Genomic DNA, 19,943 nt, shown 5'->3' with positions numbered 1-19,943 from the left:
CACACACACACACACACACACACACGCACACACACACGCACGCACGCACGCACGCAGGCACACACACACACACACACACACACACACACACACACACACACACACACACACACACACTAACCACGCTAGTATATAAGAAACTTTATATGATATAAGATATGATATATGAATAATTTATTGTGTACGTTTGCAATCACCCACAGCAGAAGGCTTTTAGAAAAGTAACTGCATTTGCTACGTAATGCAAAACAGGGGGTAGCCTAGATGATATAAAAGTGCAGTAGGCCTATCGCATTGTGAAGGCAATACAAATACTAATCAAATACCACTTACGTAACTATACATTTATTTAACAAGTTTGCAACAGGTGAATTTGTAATAAAATATCTTATGACCAAAGCTTGGTCATCGCACAAACAAGCTATATTTTCTTTTCTGGTGGTTTTAGATCTTACAGCAATTTATTTAACAAGGTTGCAACAGGTGAATTCTATTCAAATGTGATATCACATTTGAGTAGAATACTGAGCTATTTACATTCGTGTCGCGGGGTTTCATTGCATATTGGATCGGAGCATCTTATATAAATTCGTGTATAAAGTAATGACAGGAGGGTCGAAAGTTGGGTCGCTCTGATTTTCTTTTGACCCGTGGTAGACAAGCGAGTCCCCCACACAGCGTCGTCCAATAAAGATGACGCAAATGTTGGGCGACGGGCTTGTTATGGTTCGGCTAAACGATCCCCAGCCTTATTTATTTCAAAACTCGCTTCTGCGGTGAAATAAGAAAATCTGCGTAGAACAGACTCATGCTTTTGAATCGATATCATCCAATGTCGGATCACAATTTGTAATTTATCGGGTCCGGAAACCGGAGAAAGATCAAAGTGAGGAGGTGACATCTGGCTGTTCCACCGAAGCGACACCTGCCTTCATTGAATGAGGGCTAGCCACATTAGCTTCTGATCCAACCACAACATTAAAAGGCACGGCCCACATTTCGCTCCATACTGGAATCACATTCATATAAAACTGCAGGTAAACGGTACGTATACGATACAGTGGGTTTCTTGTGGTAACACGGGCCCACTAGAAGTGGTTTAATGTTTGGCTCGCTAGCTAGCCGTTAGCTTCCACCTCACAGCAGCCGCCGTTAGCTATTAGCAACGCACGTCCTCCTGCATTTTTTACTTTTTGGATGCAAAAATAGGGTACGGTCGTACCTGCATGTTATTAGCGCTGTTTGTAAAAGAGTGGCTTTACAATAAAAACGACGAGAGCTCACCGCTATCTCTGTAATGGATGCTGACGATGCTAACTACCCACACGATCGGCATGTAACAACACTAGCATCGGGTGGGACTGTTTTCTGCACAACACTTCACATCTTAGCGACTGTGTGCTTAGCACGTCGTTTCCTTGGTTATTTCATGTATCTAATAAAACATGTAAATTTATGACGCTATCGCCTTACGTTGCTGTGTATCCCGCTGTTTCTGGTGGCGTTTTCAGAAGCTCACCGGCACATACATACATGCATGGAGCGGAGCTCTGCATTTATTGGAGGATATCACTAAAATACTGTGGCTTACAATAGGGGCACATAGCTGTGCTAATTGCAACTGCATGCTTGAAATTGCATTGAATCGTAACTTTGTTATATAATTGGACAATAAGCATTAAGAAACATGAACGATTTGGAAAACGCAGGTAATGGAGGCAGCTAGTAGGGTTGCAAACATCTCAGGTTAATATCCATGTCGTAATGGTTACTGTACCATCCGTACATGTGGTATTTACTGCGATTCTTCCTTTAAATATTTTTTACTAAATGCACACAATATAACATCCAGGATATCGTTTGTAGCAGTTTGACTAATTATAACCAGTTAAAAGTTAAAATGATGAGACATTACTAAACCATAACCAACTAATGATCGAGAGTCGAATTGGCATGATGCCTGGTGTATAACACAGAAAGTTCCTACACAGATAGACATTTTTTAAATGCCTATTAAAATCGAAGCGATGAATGAGTTATAAGGGCCAATATCCAAACCATTTCGTTTTCCACTCTTCAATGTCTACAGTCTCCCCAATGTAGGTTAGGGTTTGGCCAAAGATCCTGCAGAAATCACGAAATGTTGAATCTAGAATGACTGAATGTTCCACAGCAGCAATCGTCCTATAGGCGCATCGTTTGTGGAGTGTGATTGTTTTTAAGTCACCTTTTTGCCAGAGATATTTGCAATAAGGAACGTTTATCAATGCATAGCCAGACTCTAAACACAATTCTAATTGTGCGTGCCCTCTCGTTGGGGGTGTCCTCAGGCGACGAGCTGGCGCAGGTTGTGGGGTGCCCGTGGATCATGAGAGACGGCGGCGGTAGCCTCGCGCAGAACCGCTGGCAGGGGGATCTGGGCCTGACCGCTGTAGGCCAGGAAGACACCGGAGGAGGTAGGCCCATTTTATTGTACTAGTACTAGTCTTCCAAACAATTGACGGATGGATGGACTTGTACTATTATTCAGATTAAAATTCAAAATGTTCAATAGCAAATGCCAAACACTTGGAATTTCATTTGTATGGTAATATTTTTCTGTAGTGTTACCATCAATAAAAGAATAAATATTTCCGGAATGGTCGTTTTGTGTTATATATTCCTAAAAGTATGTCTATTGAGGAGTTTGCGTTTCAGAGATGAATTACTGTGTTCATGTGCAATCGTACAGTGCGTACTCTGCAATCATACTGTCTGGCATTTGTCTTAACATGTATTATTTTTATAGGTGGGATACCTGGGGATCACCTCCTAGACCCTGCATCAGGCCACAGTGTGCCCAGCCCCATGCAGCTGAAGCTGGGGCAGAAGGAAAAGGTCTGGAAGGGGGAATATGTAGAGGAGGACGAAGAGGACGGAATCGAGACAATAGGCGACGAGGAGGCGGAAAACAACTTTGAGGAGGCGGAAAACAACTTTGAGGAGGAGGAGGAGGAAGAATTCGAAGGGGAGATATGGGACGAGGAGGAGGAAGACGAGGAGGACGATGGGGAATCGGAGCAGGAGTGGGAGGGCGACCAATTTCCCTCCCAGTCCAACCAGCCCCTCCACCCACAACCGCCGCCACACCACCACCACCACCATCAGCAGCAGCAGCAGCTTCCGCAACACCCCCACCCCCACCAGCAGCAGCAGCAGCAGCAGCAGCTCCTCCCGTACGGCGGAGGCCTGCCCAGCGTCGAGAGCCTCGACGTCCCCGTCGCCGGTTACCGTGGCGACACCGAGGACGACTCGCCGCGGCCCCGACCAGTCGTCCGCGGCTCGCGTTTCAGCGGGTTCAGGGCGCTGCGCCGCCTCCGCCAGCTGCGGGGGCTGCAGGGGGCGGCGTCGGCTGGTGGTGGTGGCGCCGGAGGGGGCCGCTTCCGCCTGGCCCAGCACTGGAGGTCCTGGCGCCAGCGGGCGCTGTGGGCCGGGGTCGTGAAGCACCGGCGCGCCCGGAGATGGCAGAGGTACACGTTCTACGGCCAGCCGAAGAGGGACACCCGGCACAGGGGCTCGCCGTCCTCAGGCGACGGGGAGGAGGAGGAGGAGGAGGAGAGGTTCTCAGAGTCCGAGACAGGTGGGAGGAGAAGCCTTTCTCTGCAGGGGCGTTGCATTGTTACTAGGACTGGGCGATTCATCGGATTTCACGATTTCAGCGTCAAACGATCACAAAACTAATAAAATCGATTTTCCGATTTCATAGAAAGAACGGCTGGATACATTTCTGTACTTTGATTTGAGCAATTTCTTTTTGACCATTTTGTGTATTGCTTTAAGCTGAAATTTCCAAGTTCTCAGTAAGAAAGTGTTTTTGGGAGAGACAAACTCAAAAATAATCGTTTGAATAATCGTGTTTTCAATGATTTTTACCATAATTATTATTGACGTCACCCCCCCCCCCCCCCCCCCCCCCCCCCCCCCGGCAGACGAGCGGCTGAACGGATGCGTGGTGAGTGGCCGGCGCGATGGCTCCATGGAGGCGGCGGCGGCCCGGCGGGAGGCGGAGATCTCGTTCGCGGCCAGGGACAAGCCCGTGGAGCTGGCCCTGACAGAGGAACACATGAGCTGCGTGACCGGTAAGGAGGCCTTCGCTTGTTCCACCCGTGGGCGGATCCTTATGCTCTATTTAGCAAACAGGGATGAGAATAAGGGGAGGTTAGAGGTGATTTATGCGCAGGAAGGCGATCGATGTGTCGACATCAGGTGTGTTGGATTCGTCCAATGATAATGAACTCCGCTATGCATCATGGGATATAATGTGTAAATACCTGTGTACGTACCTTTTTACAATGCAATATTGGTTATTCACTGTTTAGGGAACTAGATTTACTATACAAGGGTGATGTCCTAAATGGGACACTATATAGGGCACAAGTGAGTTCAATTTGGACACGGTCATAGTGTTGGGTTCAGGCAAACTGCAGGACCTGTTGTACAAGCTTAATTGTTTTTTTGTAGGAATTATTCTGTATTGTGATTAGAATTTTCAATTTAGGAACTGTTCAAATACGCTATACGTTAATTTTTTTTTTTTTTTTCTTGGGCCTGTGCAGGGATTCTAGAAGAGTCTTTGCAGCAATACGGCAGCCTGATCCCCATCCACGTGGACGACGTCGTAGAGAAGCTCCAGGAGATCTTCGGCGAGAGCTTCTCTCAGCCTCACAGGTCCATAAACCAGAACTCTGTTTAGTGTGGAAGGAAAACAAAGAGGGAAACGTATCCTACCAGTGATGCGTTAGACTCCTCATCACTAGTATTTGAGGTTTTCTAATCAGACCAATAGAAAAGGACCCTGGATCAGTAGAGTGAGGTTGTTAATGCTAAAGATAATGATTTAAAGGTGCAGTAGGTTGTATTCAGCAATCTGCAACCTCACCGCTACAGGCTACCAAATGCTACACGCTGGACCTTTAACTCTGCTCATATTATTAAAGGTCCCATGACATGCTATTTTATGTATTCTTTAATATAGGTATTAGTGGGCAACTAACACAGTATTCAAAGACGTTCCCTAAATTCAGCCGTGGTGCAGAGTTACAGCCACTCCGAGCCAGTCGCACATTGAGCTTCCCCCAAATGCGCTGTTTCGGTGGGCGTGTCAAGGAGGAGGGTGGGGGTGTGGCCCTGAGCAGCTTGCAGCCACCATGCGCTCTGTTTACAGTGGATGTATCGCAATGGCGAGCCGCACACAGCCTTTAGCCGTGTTCTGTAAATATTCTAGAACACACGGGAGTCCTGGAGCTCTATATCTAAATATTATCATATAGCCTACACAGATATCTATATCATATAATATATATTATCACGGCCAAAAGCTGTGTGAGCCGATATTATGAATCTCAAACGACCGCGTTGGGTTCTCCGACGTTCCTGGTTCTTCAACGTCCACATCAATGTGAATACACGCACTGTAACGCAAGTGTTTCTTGTCGGTTCTTTGACGTGTCTTGTATTTCCACAACGAGACTGTCGTGGGGGTTATCTGAGCCATGGTTGAGAAGGAATTGCTGCGACATGCCGCCAGTTGCCGCGAGGCACCATCGCCCGGCAGCGGGCAGCCGGCAGCAGGCAGCGCGCGGTTCAGTCGACTTCAGGTTGATGTGAAAGTGGAAGAACCAGAGACGTCGCAGAACCCGACAAAGTAGTTTGTGATTCATAATATCGTCTGGAGGCGCACACAATATGTTATATGATATAGATATCTATGTATATGATATTATTTAGATATAGAGCTCCAGGACTGTAACGCAAGTGACTCGAGACACGAGACTCGTATTGGGGGTTATCTCAGCCAAGGTTGAGAATGAATTGGGGGGAAGGAACTTTGGCTTTGACTCCCTCAAGAACATGAACCACGACATGGAGGAGAAAGGGATTGTTGGCGGCGAATGTCTCCCGCTTGAGCCCCGCTGAGGGACCACCGCCGGAGGCGGAGGTGCATAAGCACTGCCCGGCAAAGATCCCTTTCTCCTCCTTGTCGTGGTTCATGTTCTTGAGGGAGTCAAAGCCAAAGTTCCTTCCCCCCAATTCATTCTCAACCTTGGCTGAGATAACCCCCAATACGAGTCTCGTGTCTCGAGTCACTTGCGTTACAGTCCTGGAGCTCTATATCTAAATAATATCATATAATACATAGATATCTATATCATATAACATATTGTGTGCGCCTCCAGACGATATTATGAATCACAAACGACTTTGTCGGGTTCTGCGACGTCTCTGGTTCTTCCACTTTCACATCAACCTGAAGTCGACTGAACCGCGCGCTGCCTGCGGCCGGCTGCCCGCTGCCGGGCGATGGTGCCTCGCGGCAACCGGCGGCATGTCGCAGTTCATGTACTTCAGCGAGTCAAACCAAAGTTCCTTTCCCCCAATTCCTTCTCAACCATGGCTTAGATAACCCCCACGACAGTCTCGTTGTGGAAATACAAGACACGTCAAAGAACCGACAAGAAACACTTGCGTTACAGTGTGTGTATACACACACACACACACACACACACACACACACACACACACACACACACACACACACACACACACACACACACACACACACACACACACACACACACACACACACACACACACACACACGTGGCGCTCGCACGGTCGAGTCTCATTGGCGGGCCAACGTCTCTGGGCGGGCCAACGTCTCTGGGCGGGCCAGGCAGAGTAAGGGGAGGAGCTGAGATTCCTCATGACGTCATGAGCACAGATTTCCAAATCAGCGCGCTTTAGCCTCTGAACAGCTAGCAGAACAGCTAGTGCTCGTTTTACACCAAACGCAAGTTTTAGCCACTGGGGGACCATAGGCAGGCTAGGGGAACTCATATTTATGTTAGAAAACCTCATAAATTGAGATTTTCATGTCATGGGACCTTTAACACTTAATTGATCATGTTAAACCACCGATGAGTATTTGCACGCCCAGGGCGTCCAAAGTTAGCTAATTTGCTAACCAACATTCACATTGATTAAGGTGCATGGTAAATATACACGCCATTGTCATTTTTTTGCAAGAAATGTGGGCAATTAGTGCCGCTGCTCATGCTGACCGGTGTCGCGGCCCTCCCCCTGGTGGCAGGAAAGTGGTGGTGCAGCACCTGATCCAGTCCTTCCAGCGCTCCTCTGGCACCGCCCTGGTGCGGACATTCCGCGTCAACTACAAACGCCACGTCCTGACAATGGACGACCTCAGCACGCTGTACGGACAGAACTGGCTCAACGACCAGGTAACCCCCCCCCCCCCCCCCCTTCCCTTTTAAGGCCCTCCCAGTGCCTGAGCGATCGGAAGTCATCACACAAGCAACGGTTTAAGATCCCCCTGTTTTACCGCCACTTGTGAGTGATTAGCCAATCCAAGCCCTGCGCCTTGGTGACGTCACACGTGGGCGTGTCCACCTCCGGATGAATGCGGGGTAGAACAGTTTTATCAGCCTACCCAGTGGACTGTGCCAACTGGTTGGCTTATCTGTCCATCACACAGCGAGGCGGACACGCCCGTTTTGGACGTTTTAGGGCGAGGGCATATTTTTAATCTGCTCCGAATGGCTGATCACACTGAAACCTAGTGTTTATAATAAAGGCCATTTAAAAAAAACAAGTAGGAACGGAAGATGGTTGTATCTGCATTAGACCCTCTAACACTGCTTTAAAGGGAGATATGATGGCCCAAAGGAATTCAAGTATTCTACCTTGAGGTGTGATTGAATAATGTTTTTGTCGTTTAGGTGATGAACATGTACGGTGACCTGGTCATGGATTCGGTGCCAGAGAAGGTAAATGTAAGCATGAACAACATAAATAAAAATGGTTTTGATCTGCTAAATTTCAGTGAAAAGAAAGTTTCAATTTCTTTTCAAAAATCCATGGCCTTTTCACTCAAATAATGTGATTATTTCTTATTTTAATTAAAATTCATTCTTTGCCCTTGAGTCTTAAATCCTCGTGAGGAACCATACAAATGTGGTCTAATGAGATGTTTACGTCATTTGTGATATCCATAATGGTGGTAGTTTCTGAGATTGGGACGAAGAGGCTCTTCAAACTCTTCTGATCAAATCAGTTCACCCCCTTATAACGGCCTCCGTTAACGGAGTCACCCCTCTCCTCGAGTCATGCCATGTCTCTTCTCCTCCCTGCTCCGGTGTCCAGGTCCACTTTTTCAACAGCTTCTTCTACGACAAGCTGCGGACAAAAGGTTACGACGGAGTCAAGCGGTGGACGAAAAACGTAAGTTGTTTGGTCATTCCTTGGGAGGGCTCGGATCCCCGTGGGATCTCTGTCTACGGTCGACAACAACAACAACACTAAGGACGACAAGAAGCAAACCAATATTTTTACTTATCCACAACCTCCAAACAGAAGTGGAGGTTGTGTAGATTCATGTCTGAAAGAGAATCTAATTGCAGTCCAAGTAAGGAATCACACGCAATATCCCGTTATCTGAGATTAATGTACGAGAGGATTATTTTACCACCACCGAAGTACGTTACTTCTCTCTACTCGGGCGACCTTAGGCTTCTGCTGACTGTAAATCAAAACGCATCTCAATGGTTCATCAGTTCCCTGGCAACCATCTACGAAGCAGTTCTTTCTATTGTATGCCCTTTCTCTGGTACTCCCTTCCAACCCCCCCCCCCCCCCACCCCCCCCCCCCCCCCCCCCCGCTCTCTCTTCATTCCCTGACCTTCCTCTTCCCGTTGCAGGTGGACATCTTCCAGAAGGATCTGCTGTTGATCCCCATCCACCTGGAGGTCCACTGGTCCCTGGTCAGCGTGGACATCCCCCGCCGTGCCATCACCTACTTTGACTCCCAGCGCACCCTGAACCGCCGATGTCCAAAGGTTGGTTCCCCCCCCCACCCACCCACCCGTCCAGAGAGCGCCAAGGACGGGGAAGTCCCCCCCCCCCCCCGCACACGCTGTCTCAGCCCCGGATTAAACAGAACGATGATGAAATTGATGCATGGGTAGAGAGTGCCAAAAATGTGTCCAAACGCCATGCATTTCGTGCACACATTTTTCTGAGTACCAATCGTCTGATTAGCAACGCAACGTTGAAATGGATCTAGAAATGCATTCAATTGATTTAACTCGCAAACATGTCACTGTTTAGCACGGCCACTTTAGGATCGGACGGAGCCAACTTTGACCAAATGATTGCAAGGCTGGGGAAATGCCTCCACTCGTTGTCCTATCGGTGGACGTGAGAGGTTCTTTGGGAGATTTTAAAAGGGGATTTTCACACCCGGGATTTCCCTTTCCTTCTCAATTCTGCAAAACTCGTGGCAGAGAGAGATTGTTTTGCTCTTCCAAATAAGCGTCAAAAAAGTAAGAAAATGCTTATTCATTTCCTGAAAGATCATGGACGAGGATTAGCAACGTTGCAGACGGCTCCCACCACAAATGGTCGAAGCTCTGTGCTTCTTCCTTGCTTCTACCAAAATAATAATTGATAGAAGGTATTTTGGGGGGGGACACAGAAGGACTGAACCGCGCCTTGGGACCCTGGATGTTTGCACTTCGGATTCGTTCTCTTTTTTTAAGAATCGTCACACCCTTCATGATCGAATACCTTGAGCTCGCCATCTGCTGTCACAGATAATGCATATTGGACAGTTCTCATTGGTGGACTGTGTGTCTATCTTTAACTGTGATCTGCTCTCACTCAGCACATCTTCAAGTACCTTCAAGCTGAGGCCATCAAAAAGCAGCGGCAAGACTTTTTAACAGGTTGGAATGGCTTCTTCAAAATGGTGAGATCCTTTTTTAACTATTTTCCTCTGACGTTGTAAATCTGCTAATTTACTTTAGTCTTTTGGATACATCTACTGTAGAGTGTCAAAAAGTATTTGTGCAATATTTTGGCATGTGCATTACTTGTAATAAATATGTGTGCGTGTGTTTCAGAACGTGGGCCGCCAAAACAACGACAGTGACTGCGGGGCCTTTGTACTACAGGTTGGTGTGCGAAGTCCTCCACAGCCGTTCTCACACTGGGACGGTTTTCCCTCACTTTGATTGTCGTACCTCACGTCTGTTCCATTTCAGGATCACAAAGAAATATACAGGCATTGGCTGTCTTAAATGTGTTGGTAAATGATAAATGGACTGCATTTATATAGCGCTTTTTTGTAACCGGTGGCCAAAGCGCTTGACAATATTCAGTTCACCCCAATCTCCCTCTGCCTTTCTCTCTCTCTGACTCTCTTTCTTCGTCTCTCTCTCTCACTCACTCGCTCGCTCGCTGTTCTTGACCCCCATCCCTACAGTATTGCAAGTGTCTGGCGCTGGGCCTGCCGTTCAGCTTCGGACAACAGGACATGCCTCGGCTGAGAAGGCAAATGTACAAAGAACTGTGTCACTGCAAACTCACGCTGTGACCCCGCCCCCGGTCCCGCCCTCCAACCTGGCCCCCGACCGCCATCGCCACACGCCGGCGAATCAACTCCGGCCCCCGCCTCATGGAAGAATCCCCGAGGACCGCAGGGGGGGGGGGGGGGGGGGGGGGGGGGAGTCGGCCGAACACGACCTGATCCAGGAGGTCGGGTGGGGCTGGTGCTGGCGGCCGTCGTCGTCTCTACACAAGATACTCACCCATAGTGGGCTGCAGAGACCGACTCTCTCTCTTTCTCTCGCTCACTCTCTCTCATTCTCTTGTTTATTTTTGTTGCCCACCTTTTGATTTCCTGCACCCCCCCCCCCCCCCCCACACACACAATCCCCCAGACCCCCACACCCCCAGGGCAAAGGTGCCTCCGTGGCGACGCCTCGGTTAAAGTTTGGAAGAGGCAAGGACACAAATGCAAACCTTACGAAGGACAAAGGGCAGCGATCGGCTGGGCTTACAAGAGCAGCCTTCATTCAAAAGGAGTGTGTTGTGCTGTTGTTATTGTCCTCGGGATGGCCACATCCAGAAGGCATTTCATTTGACACATCGCCACTGCCCCCCCCCCCCCCCCCCCACACACACACCCCCCCCCCCATGCTTATTCATCATTCTGACTCGTTTCAAATTCCCCACCTTTCCATCTTTTTTTGCCCTCCTCTCTCCATTGTGGCAACTTTGATGTGAAGTACATGTCAACGGTTATTATTTTATTGTGGTTGAAAGAGGCCAATTTTGTGGGGGCTAAACTATAAAGTAAAAAATACAAATAAAAAAAAAAAGCCGGTAGCCCCCATCCTTCCCTGCCTTCTCGATATCTTACCCCCCCCCAGAAACACACACAAACACAAACATATGTACACAGCCCATACCAATTGAAACTCCACACAAATGTCTTCTACCCATCTTGTCTGTATCGGTCTTTCCATGTGACCCAATCATAATGCAAAGTTACAAATGGTTGTTTCTTCTGTGTTCACACATGGTGGCTCACTCAATGACGCTGTTCCTTTCTCATTGTCCGTGAGGTGTTGCTGTGTGGCAGTTTTTTTTCTTTCTTCAAAAAGTTTTTTGGAAACCTTTAGTCCTTTGGTTTTATAGTTTGACTCACATGGACCATGCAGGCTAATTAGAAGATTTCATTGTCACAGTGGTATTAATCCCTCTACTCTTTTTTTTTTGTAACTAAGGATAACTTTGTTAATAGCTTTGTGTTATGTTTTTCTGATTGTTATTTTTTTTGTTTTTTTTCTTCCCAACTGAAGTTGTTGAAACATAATTGACTGTTTTATATATCTTCTACAATACGTTATGGTTGCTAAAAAATAAAACGTACATGGAAAATAAACAAGCTTATGGAGCTTCATTATCGTAATTATGCATAAAGTAGAATAGCATTACATTGAAAACATTTTAGATTTATGCATTAATCATCAATAACGTCATCGCAGACGATAAGTAATCTGATGTTAACGCGAATGACTCATTGTCTTAAACAGCTCTATAAGGGAAAACTACCATTGCAGTCATCCATATTACAGCATTCTCTAGCACCTGCACAAATCAAAGAATATCTGGGAATGCCAATACAAATCCTAAATTGATTATGACAAAAATAAGAATATTCATATATTTCCGTGTAAAAATGGATCGCTCAAACTCTAACAGAGGACGGTTCGGGAGAGCGGAGTTATGTCTTCCTCTCTTTAACATCATATGACACGGCGTGCAGCTCCACCCCGCTGACCTGCTCTTTGTATCAACGAACACGAGCACTCATTGGCACCGGGGCAGTGCCCTCATTCTAATGACACGCCTGTAAACCAATCAAACACCAAGGTGGGCGGAGTTAAATATGAGTGAAGGCGCTCTCCTGCAATGAACAGGCTTCTTTGTGTCTTACGTCGACGTATATAGTACATTTGTGCCACATTTTCTTCCTTTGTAATAATGTCGGCTGAATATGAGGATAGGTAAGAGCAATTTTTTCGTTACGTTCACCGTTTTCTCATGAGTTGCAACATTTTCGATCTTAAAGGATCACAAAGTCTGTTATCTTTACTTCGGTTATGACTCCGCATGTTATTTGTTGTATTTTGAACACAATAGTCCGTTTTTCCAGCAGTCGATGGCGTTTCTGCCACCGACCCCGCCTTGACAAGACAAGGAAACTGCGAATAGACGACATATATTTTCCGCTATGGACACCCACCAGAAAACGAATGGTGTTTATAAAATCCAAAACGCACATCGAGAACCACCGTGGGTATTTCTGTTCGGGTCTTGGTCTGAGGAACAGGCGGGTTTTCTCAGCCCGGCAGCCGGCGCGTCGCAGCACGTGAAGGCGAAGGCCCCGAAAAAACCTCCATTACCAATCCTAATTGCACGAATTCGGATTGAAATAGTAAAGCTAATTTTCAGCCGGTGCCTAACGTTCGAGCTGTATGAAGTTATACACGCGGTAGCCGTTTAAATCACGTCGTATTAAACCCTCGCCTATCATTTTTTTAAAGGAGAAAATTATGAGCGCACATGGTCAGGACGACGTTAGCCATTAGCTTAGCATGCTAGGCCGCACTGCGCTACACGGCCCGTCGATGTGCCGGCCAACTAAAATGATACGGGTTGTTAGGGAATACGATAGTTTATCAGGGTAATTTGCAGGTCTATGCCGATAGATTAGGGTTGAAGGAGGATTGTCGCTATGGGCCGTCGTTGCGTTTAACGGGCCCTGGTGAGCACCGGGGCCTGTCTGCGGCCTGCTCTCATAGTTCCGGGTAACGCTGATCTGACTCACCGCAAATTAAAACGTGTTGCGGCTTAATGAACTGGATTGTATATGTAGTTGATTCTCATGGCTGCTTGGTTCTTTCAATAAGGATTTTCCACATCAGTCGTGCTAACTAGTGTTAGCCTAGCTTGTATCATGCCGGCGTTTGCCAAACCTCCATCTTGGATGTCGAAATCCAAGCGATGGACTTCCGAGCCGAGGGCAGCCTGCCCCTTCTTGACAACGGAAGGCTTTAATATTGCGCACAGCACTATTGCGCTTTTTATTATCCTCTTAAGGGCTAAGGTCTTATGTCCCATTGGTTAAACCGCAATCTATACCTTTCAATCCGTTACATGTTAAACTTGATTGATGCCTGTTGAAGGAGAATTTGTGTGTACTGTGAATCGGTTTTAATGTTCATTTCTTTCCTTCCTTTAGTCCCAAAGACAATGGCCCCGAGGGCATGGAGCCGGACGGGATCATTGAGGTATGTCCAAAGAGAAACCAAATGTTACCGGCAAGCCTATAAAAAAAACTCCAGCTTATGACTTACTTTGAACCTGCTTACAGAGTAACTGGAACGAGATCACGGACAGTTTCGATATCATGAGCCTGCGTGAGACGCTTCTGAGAGGAATCTACGCCTATGGTTTTGAGAAACCTTCTGCCATCCAGCAGAGGGCCATTATTCCTTGCATCAAGGGTAAGTTGAACATCATGGCCTTTACTGTATTTGTATTTTAGTGTAGTAGTTTCAGATGAGGGCAGTTATCATTTCCATCCCATACAGACGCTTCAAAGTCTAGTGCATTTTTTAGAATACCCCTGCCTGGGCAAGGCAGTGTCCTTACATGGCACTAGTTCTTTATCAGGTGGGGGAAGAGAAAATCAGTCCATACTTCATCCCAGTCGGCTCAACTCTGTGAGAAAAAGACTGTTTCATGATATGGACACAGATTTCCTTTAACAGTTTGTCTGAAAACTGGAACGGCAAGGATATGTACTTATATTTTGTTTAATTCCTCCAGGATATGATGTGATTGCTCAGGCCCAGTCTGGAACCGGTAAGACTGCAACCTTTGCGATCTCCATCCTGCAGCAGATTGATGTGGAGCGAAAGGTCACCCAGGCTCTGGTTCTTGCCCCCACCCGAGAGCTGGCTCAGCAGGTAACCCGCCGTTTGGCAACTTTCATTCTGCTTATAGTTACAAGGCTATTAATATCCTCAATAAAACTTGCTAGTCGTGAGGAAAGTGCTGTGCCACCCAACAGTACTGCCAATATGTTCTGTTATTACAGTTTGCATGTCACCCTATTGCCCACCCTTTTTGAGCTGTGGTGGGATCTTGGTCATTTTGACTATAGCTGTTTGATAAGATGTGGTCCAAGATACCCTATCCTCCCAGCTGGCGTGCTGGAGTGGGTCTGAGGTGTTTTGGCAGATGACTGTCTCTTCTCCACTGTGACTGGGCCCAATCAATCCCTACTTGCAACTAGTATGCAGACAACAAACTCTAAAGAGTACACGTGTTGACACTGGTTTTTGCATCAGTGTTCCGAGTCCTAAAAGGTGTGCTCTAGCAACACTGTGTACACGGCAAGTCTTGGTATTATTGAAAGCAACTTGGTTTGTAATCAAAACATCCATTCAGCCCAACTGTGAAACGAGGAAAACACTGTCCTCTCTTCCCCTACAGATCCAGAAGGTGATCCTGGCCCTTGGTGACTACATGGGCGCTGGTTGTCACGCCTGCATCGGTGGGACCAACGTGCGCAATGAGGCCACCAAGCTTCAAGCCGAGGCACCCCACATCGTGGTGGGCACCCCTGGCCGCGTCTTCGACATGCTTAGTCGCGAATATCTTGGTAAGGGCCTCTTCTCAGGTTAAAATAGTCGTGGAAGTCTTTGCACACTGGACCAGATATCTTGCTGGCCTGCGCTGTTTAATGATGAAATCCATGCGTGTCAACTGACTCTGGAGAGTCCTGGTGCGCTGCGGCACTGGTCGGCGTTTTGCCGGTCGGACCGCTGCAGCGCAGCAGGCCTCTGGAGGCATGATCAGAGACTAACTAGCTGAATACAGCGGTGCACACGTTCTAAGAAAACGTTGTGACCTTCAGGAGGTGGCCGGATGAACAGGGTCTCGGGCTGTTGTTGACGTTTGGTGCGTTGCCCGCTTTGTGATCTCCTCAGCTTCCAAATACATCAAGATGTTTGTGCTGGACGAGGCTGACGAGATGTTGAGCCGTGGTTTCAAGGACCAGATCTACGAGATTTTCCAGAAGCTTGCGCCCAGCACACAGGTAACAGCCTCACCCCTTTCTGCCAGCATGCAATGCCAAAAGAGCTTTGATTTCACAAGCTGTCTAAGACATCCCTACTATACACAAAACCTACCTGGCCGATGGCCGGCAGTTGGTTTCTGTTTAGATGTGTTTTTAACCCCTGCCTGGGCAAGGCAGTGTCCTTATATGGCACTAGTTCTTTATCAGGTGGGGGGAAAGAGAATCAGTCCATACTTCATCCCAGTCGGCTCAACTCTGTGAGAAAAAGACTGTTTCATGATATGGTCACAACACTAAAAGATGTCTAACTTTGTGCCAGCTACTTTTTTTTTTCCATTGTCTTGAATCCGAATGTTGTCCTCTCCTTACCACTAGGTGGTGCTGCTGTCTGCCACCATGCCCACTGATGTTCTGGAGGTCACCAAGAAGTTCATGCGTGAACCCATTCGTATCCTGGTGAAGAAGGAGGAGCTTACCCTGGAGGGTATTCGCCAGTTCTACATTAACGTGGAGAAGGAGGTGAGACTGAGCAAATTATCACTACACCCTTTCATCTGCCAGGTTGGTTGAATAACCAGTTTGGAAATGACAAGGGATGGGAAAACCAGTTTATTTGTTGTTTTAACGATTACATCTCCGGATGCATGCAAATATCTAAACTAGTTGTCACTCGTTTACACATGGTACTTTTAACATAAAATACATTGCTAACTTACTCTTGATATCCCGTTGCATTGTAGGAATGGAAGCTGGACACGTTGTGTGATCTGTACGAGACTCTGACCATCACACAGGCTGTGATCTTCATCAACACTAGGAGGAAGGTAGACTGGCTCACAGAGAAGATGCATACCAGGGACTTCACTGTCTCTGCCCTGGTAAGACCCCTTCAATGAGATCTACTGAAAGGTGCAGATTAAACTCAAACGCACAAACACCCTTAATATACACACAAGTTACCTGGGCGTTCGCCGGCAGTTGATAGTATTTCTGTTGAAACTGAGATATATTTTAACCCCTGCCTGGGCAAGGCAGTGTCCTTATATGGCACTAGTTCTTTATCAGGTGGGGGGAAAGAGAATCAGTCCATACTTCATCCCAGTCGGCTCAACTCTGTGAGAAAAAGACTGTTTCATGATATGGTCACAACACAAAACTCTTATTAATATTATTATTCTCACTATATATTTTAATATACTAGAGTACAAAGGAACAACAAGAAAATCCAAAGTGTATATTGCCTTGCTTTAATCTGATCTGACATCTTCCACGCCTGCAGCACGGAGACATGGAGCAGAAGGAGAGAGACCTCATCATGAGAGAGTTTCGCTCTGGCTCAAGTCGAGTCCTCATCACCACTGACCTTCTGGTAGGCATACTGACTCAACCTCGACGTTTTATCCAAGATACCCTCTCCTCCCAGCTGCTGTGCTGGAGTGGGCCTGAAAGTGTTTTGGTAGAGAATACCTTCTGCTCTCCACAGTGATTGGGCCCCTCCATCCCAACTTGCTACTAATTTGCAGATGACATTTGCCATACTTCTAGATATTACATTTTTCTAGGTGCGCTTATTCATCTTCTACTGAGCAACGTTTATTTGTCCTTGCTGAGTTTTGTCTTTGGTATTGTGGCTAGTCCAAAATGGGACTGGACGGTGCTGGGTGAGTAAGAACATGACTAAATGTTGAACTTGTCCTCCGCAGGCTAGAGGCATTGATGTCCAGCAGGTGTCCCTGGTCATCAACTACGATCTGCCCACCAACAGGGAAAACTACATCCACAGGTATGGCCCCCTGCTCTGTTAACCCGTCTGTAGCCTAACGCACCCGTCAACCGCCCCACTCGTGTGGGTGCTTTTGGTTAACTGGACCGGGCATCCCGACGGTCCGAGCTGTTAATGATGAAATCCATGCGTGTCAACTGACTCCGGAAGGTCTCGGTGCCGCATGGCACCGGTCGGCGTTTTGCCGGCCGGACAGCCGCGCGGCACCTACCTCCGGGGCTATGATCAGAGACTAACTAGCTGAACACAGCCGTGCCACGACGTGGCCGCCCGCGTGTCGCGTTAGCCGGCGTTGACCCCTCCCTAACGGTGTGTACGATGCTTGGTTCCTCCTGAAGGATCGGGCGCGGAGGTCGCTTTGGTAGGAAGGGGGTGGCCATCAACATGGTGACGGAGGACGACAAGCGCACCCTGAGGGACATCGAGACCTTCTACAACACGACCGTCGAGGAGATGCCCATGAACGTTGCCGACCTCATCTAGAGGGTTCCGGCCACACCATGTCCCGCCCCCTCATTCTTTAGACAAATACCGTCATGCTCACAAATTGTCAGCTCCCCCCCCCCCCCAACCACATCCTTAAGAACTCCGGCTGGCTGCAGATCTAGTCTAGTTTTTAATTGGCATTTTTCAAGTTGTTGATTTTCCGGGCCAACGTAAAAGTTAAATGCGCTTTGCCAGCTAGTTATACTTTGTCATGGCCTTAAAAGATTTTTCCCTATGCCCACACCTGCCTTGCTCCCAACCCCTACGAAAAACCATTTTAAATATGAAGTGTTCAAGTGACCTGGCAAGTCAACAAGCATGTTTACTGGGCCATGTGAGCGCTCTATCAATTAATATAACCTTAATGATTGAAGCTAATTAGTCAAGCTCCAGGAACAGATTGACACAAAAGTATAGATGGGGTGGGATGGGTTTTGACTAGCTACTTAAATCGTACCATTTATGTGTTGACAGAATACTTGTGTATTCTAAGGGGTTAAACCAAAACATCTTATGGAGGGGGGGTGATCAGACAAATGGGAATCTTCAATAAAAGAACTGTACAGTAAAATGGATCATGAATGAGTTTTCACCCTTTGTTTTCTCTGCCGTGCGATTCTTGTTAACACTGCTTATTGTATAGTTAAATGAGGTAGTTACTTATTGTTTTGTTTATTTTTTTAAGACTGAGGCGTGGCAAAAGTTTGGAAGCAAAGCAAGGGCGAGTTTGTGGAGAATTGCCTAAACTTTAAGGGCTCTGGGTTTTCATCACTAGCTCTTCATATACTTTTTGTGTATCTCACTGTCCCCGAAAAAGCAGATATTTGATAAGGTGGTGTCACTTTTGTAACCTACCTCACCATATGTAAAAGGGGAGCAGCTCTTTGATATTGTAGGACCAAACTGCAAACAAGTGCAGAGATTTATTCCCCAACCTCCTTTTTCCAAATGTTTAAAAAAATGCCTGTCATGAAGGGGAGGGGGTGGTTAGGTTAAGAAATGTTATGGGGTTTATGGTCAGTGCTATTTTTTTAAATGAATTAAAATGTGATGAAATTGTTAACCTTTTTTTGAGACAGAAGCCATGTATCAACCCTATTCTACATTGGATTCTGTATAGTATTTATTTTAATTGTCTTAAATAAAGGTATTTCTCCTTTTTAACCTGCAGAACTTGCCTTTGCGTTGTTTCCTGAACTGTAAGCCAAACGTTTCAATATATTAGGCTTGTATGCTGAGTAAAACGTTCCAACCATGAGTGTATCAATCCGAGTGTCTTTCTGACTGAGTGTAAAAGTATTTTCATCTTCTATTATGCAACGTCCCGTTATCAAAGTCTGCTCCATTCTAAGGTTTGTAAATCGTATGAGCTTTGGAACTAGTTTGCGTTTTACTAGTCAAGGTGTAGTATGGCCGTCTGTGTTGCCAATAACTGCAATAAGCCGTCTAAAAAATGGTGTAAAGTGATAACGGAATTTTTACCGTGTTAATAGCCAAACTTTCATTTTATAATTTATACATTCAATATATAATCTTTCTGAAGGTCACCGCACAAACTCAATAATTCATGCATTCACCGATATGACCTTGAATACGTAGGCATATGATTTATTACCTTTGATATGCTGATCAAGAGCTTAGGCTCACCTCAGTGCACGTAGTGCTATTAAACTGCCTAATGCGATTTGGACATAGGGTTGTTTCTGCCTGGCTCTATTGTGTTGGGTCTTTAAAGAGTATAGGCGATTATGTAGGCTGCGGCCCTCCCTCGGGATTGGCGATTTCGACGTCATTTGCTTCTCTTTCCATTTGTGGGGCTTATTTGCGGTCTGTCGGCGTGTATAACTGAAAACATGCCTTTCAGAAGCTCTATATTATAGGCTTATATCTATCACAAAGGGATGCATGGACGGATACGAATTAATTTGTCAGTTAGATTCGTTCTTACCAAAGTGATTAAGATGAGGGCTTACAATTAACAGCTAAACTTTAAATCAAATAAATGCGCGCAAATAATAGACCTCAGAGAAATATTAAATTACTTGTCATGATTTACCGACTCAGTGCCTGCTGTTGCATTGAATAAGTTTGGCAGGTGCAGTAACTGATGTTGGCCGCTAGAGGTTGTATAGAGACAAAAGTAAAACCCTCCCAGCGAAGTAAAATGGTGTCGTGACTCAT

At 46.6% G+C, this 19,943-nt stretch overlaps 2 protein-coding genes and 2 non-coding genes across 6 annotated transcripts; all 4 read left to right on the top strand.

Moving 5' to 3' along the window:
- Window positions 1–673: 673 nt before the first annotated feature.
- On the top strand, window positions 674–11,245 carry LOC132475552 (sentrin-specific protease 5-like). Of its 3 annotated transcripts, none has more exons than XM_060076752.1 (12): window positions 674–1,037; window positions 2,331–2,456; window positions 2,789–3,619; window positions 3,969–4,118; window positions 4,596–4,707; window positions 7,130–7,277; window positions 7,776–7,829; window positions 8,200–8,277; window positions 8,754–8,891; window positions 9,719–9,802; window positions 9,957–10,007; window positions 10,319–11,245. In XM_060076752.1, the coding sequence occupies exons 2-12, from the start codon at window positions 2,369–2,371 to the stop codon at window positions 10,427–10,429; spliced, it is 1,845 nt and encodes a 614-aa protein (XP_059932735.1). In that variant the 5' UTR covers window positions 674–1,037; window positions 2,331–2,368; the 3' UTR covers window positions 10,430–11,245. The 3 variants fall into 3 exon arrangements, with proteins under 3 accessions (XP_059932735.1, XP_059932734.1, XP_059932736.1); XM_060076751.1 differs by having other exon boundaries at window positions 674–1,044; XM_060076753.1 differs by having other exon boundaries at window positions 675–1,044; window positions 7,776–7,823.
- Window positions 11,246–12,297: 1,052 nt separating this feature from the next.
- LOC132475578 (eukaryotic initiation factor 4A-I) lies at window positions 12,298–18,337 on the top strand. The gene is made up of 11 exons (XM_060076786.1): window positions 12,298–12,407; window positions 13,646–13,694; window positions 13,778–13,910; window positions 14,236–14,375; window positions 14,905–15,073; window positions 15,402–15,511; window positions 15,869–16,012; window positions 16,234–16,371; window positions 16,773–16,862; window positions 17,197–17,276; window positions 17,615–18,337. The coding sequence occupies exons 1-11, from the start codon at window positions 12,385–12,387 to the stop codon at window positions 17,757–17,759; spliced, it is 1,221 nt and encodes a 406-aa protein (XP_059932769.1). The 5' UTR covers window positions 12,298–12,384; the 3' UTR covers window positions 17,760–18,337.
- Window positions 15,150–15,289, top strand: LOC132445848 (small nucleolar RNA SNORD10). The gene has a single exon (XR_009522734.1). It is a non-coding gene; the product is annotated as a small nucleolar RNA SNORD10 (small nucleolar RNA).
- LOC132445800 (small nucleolar RNA SNORD10) lies at window positions 17,386–17,525 on the top strand. Its single transcript, XR_009522692.1, has one exon. It is a non-coding gene; the product is annotated as a small nucleolar RNA SNORD10 (small nucleolar RNA).
- Window positions 18,338–19,943: the final 1,606 nt, after the last annotated feature.

Source organism: Gadus macrocephalus, chromosome 17 (genome assembly GCF_031168955.1).
Source record: "Gadus macrocephalus chromosome 17, ASM3116895v1".
NCBI classification, from domain to species: Eukaryota; Metazoa; Chordata; class Actinopteri; order Gadiformes; family Gadidae; genus Gadus; species Gadus macrocephalus.
Note: the sequence above shows the minus strand (reverse complement) of the source record. Positions and strands in the feature narration are given on the sequence as shown.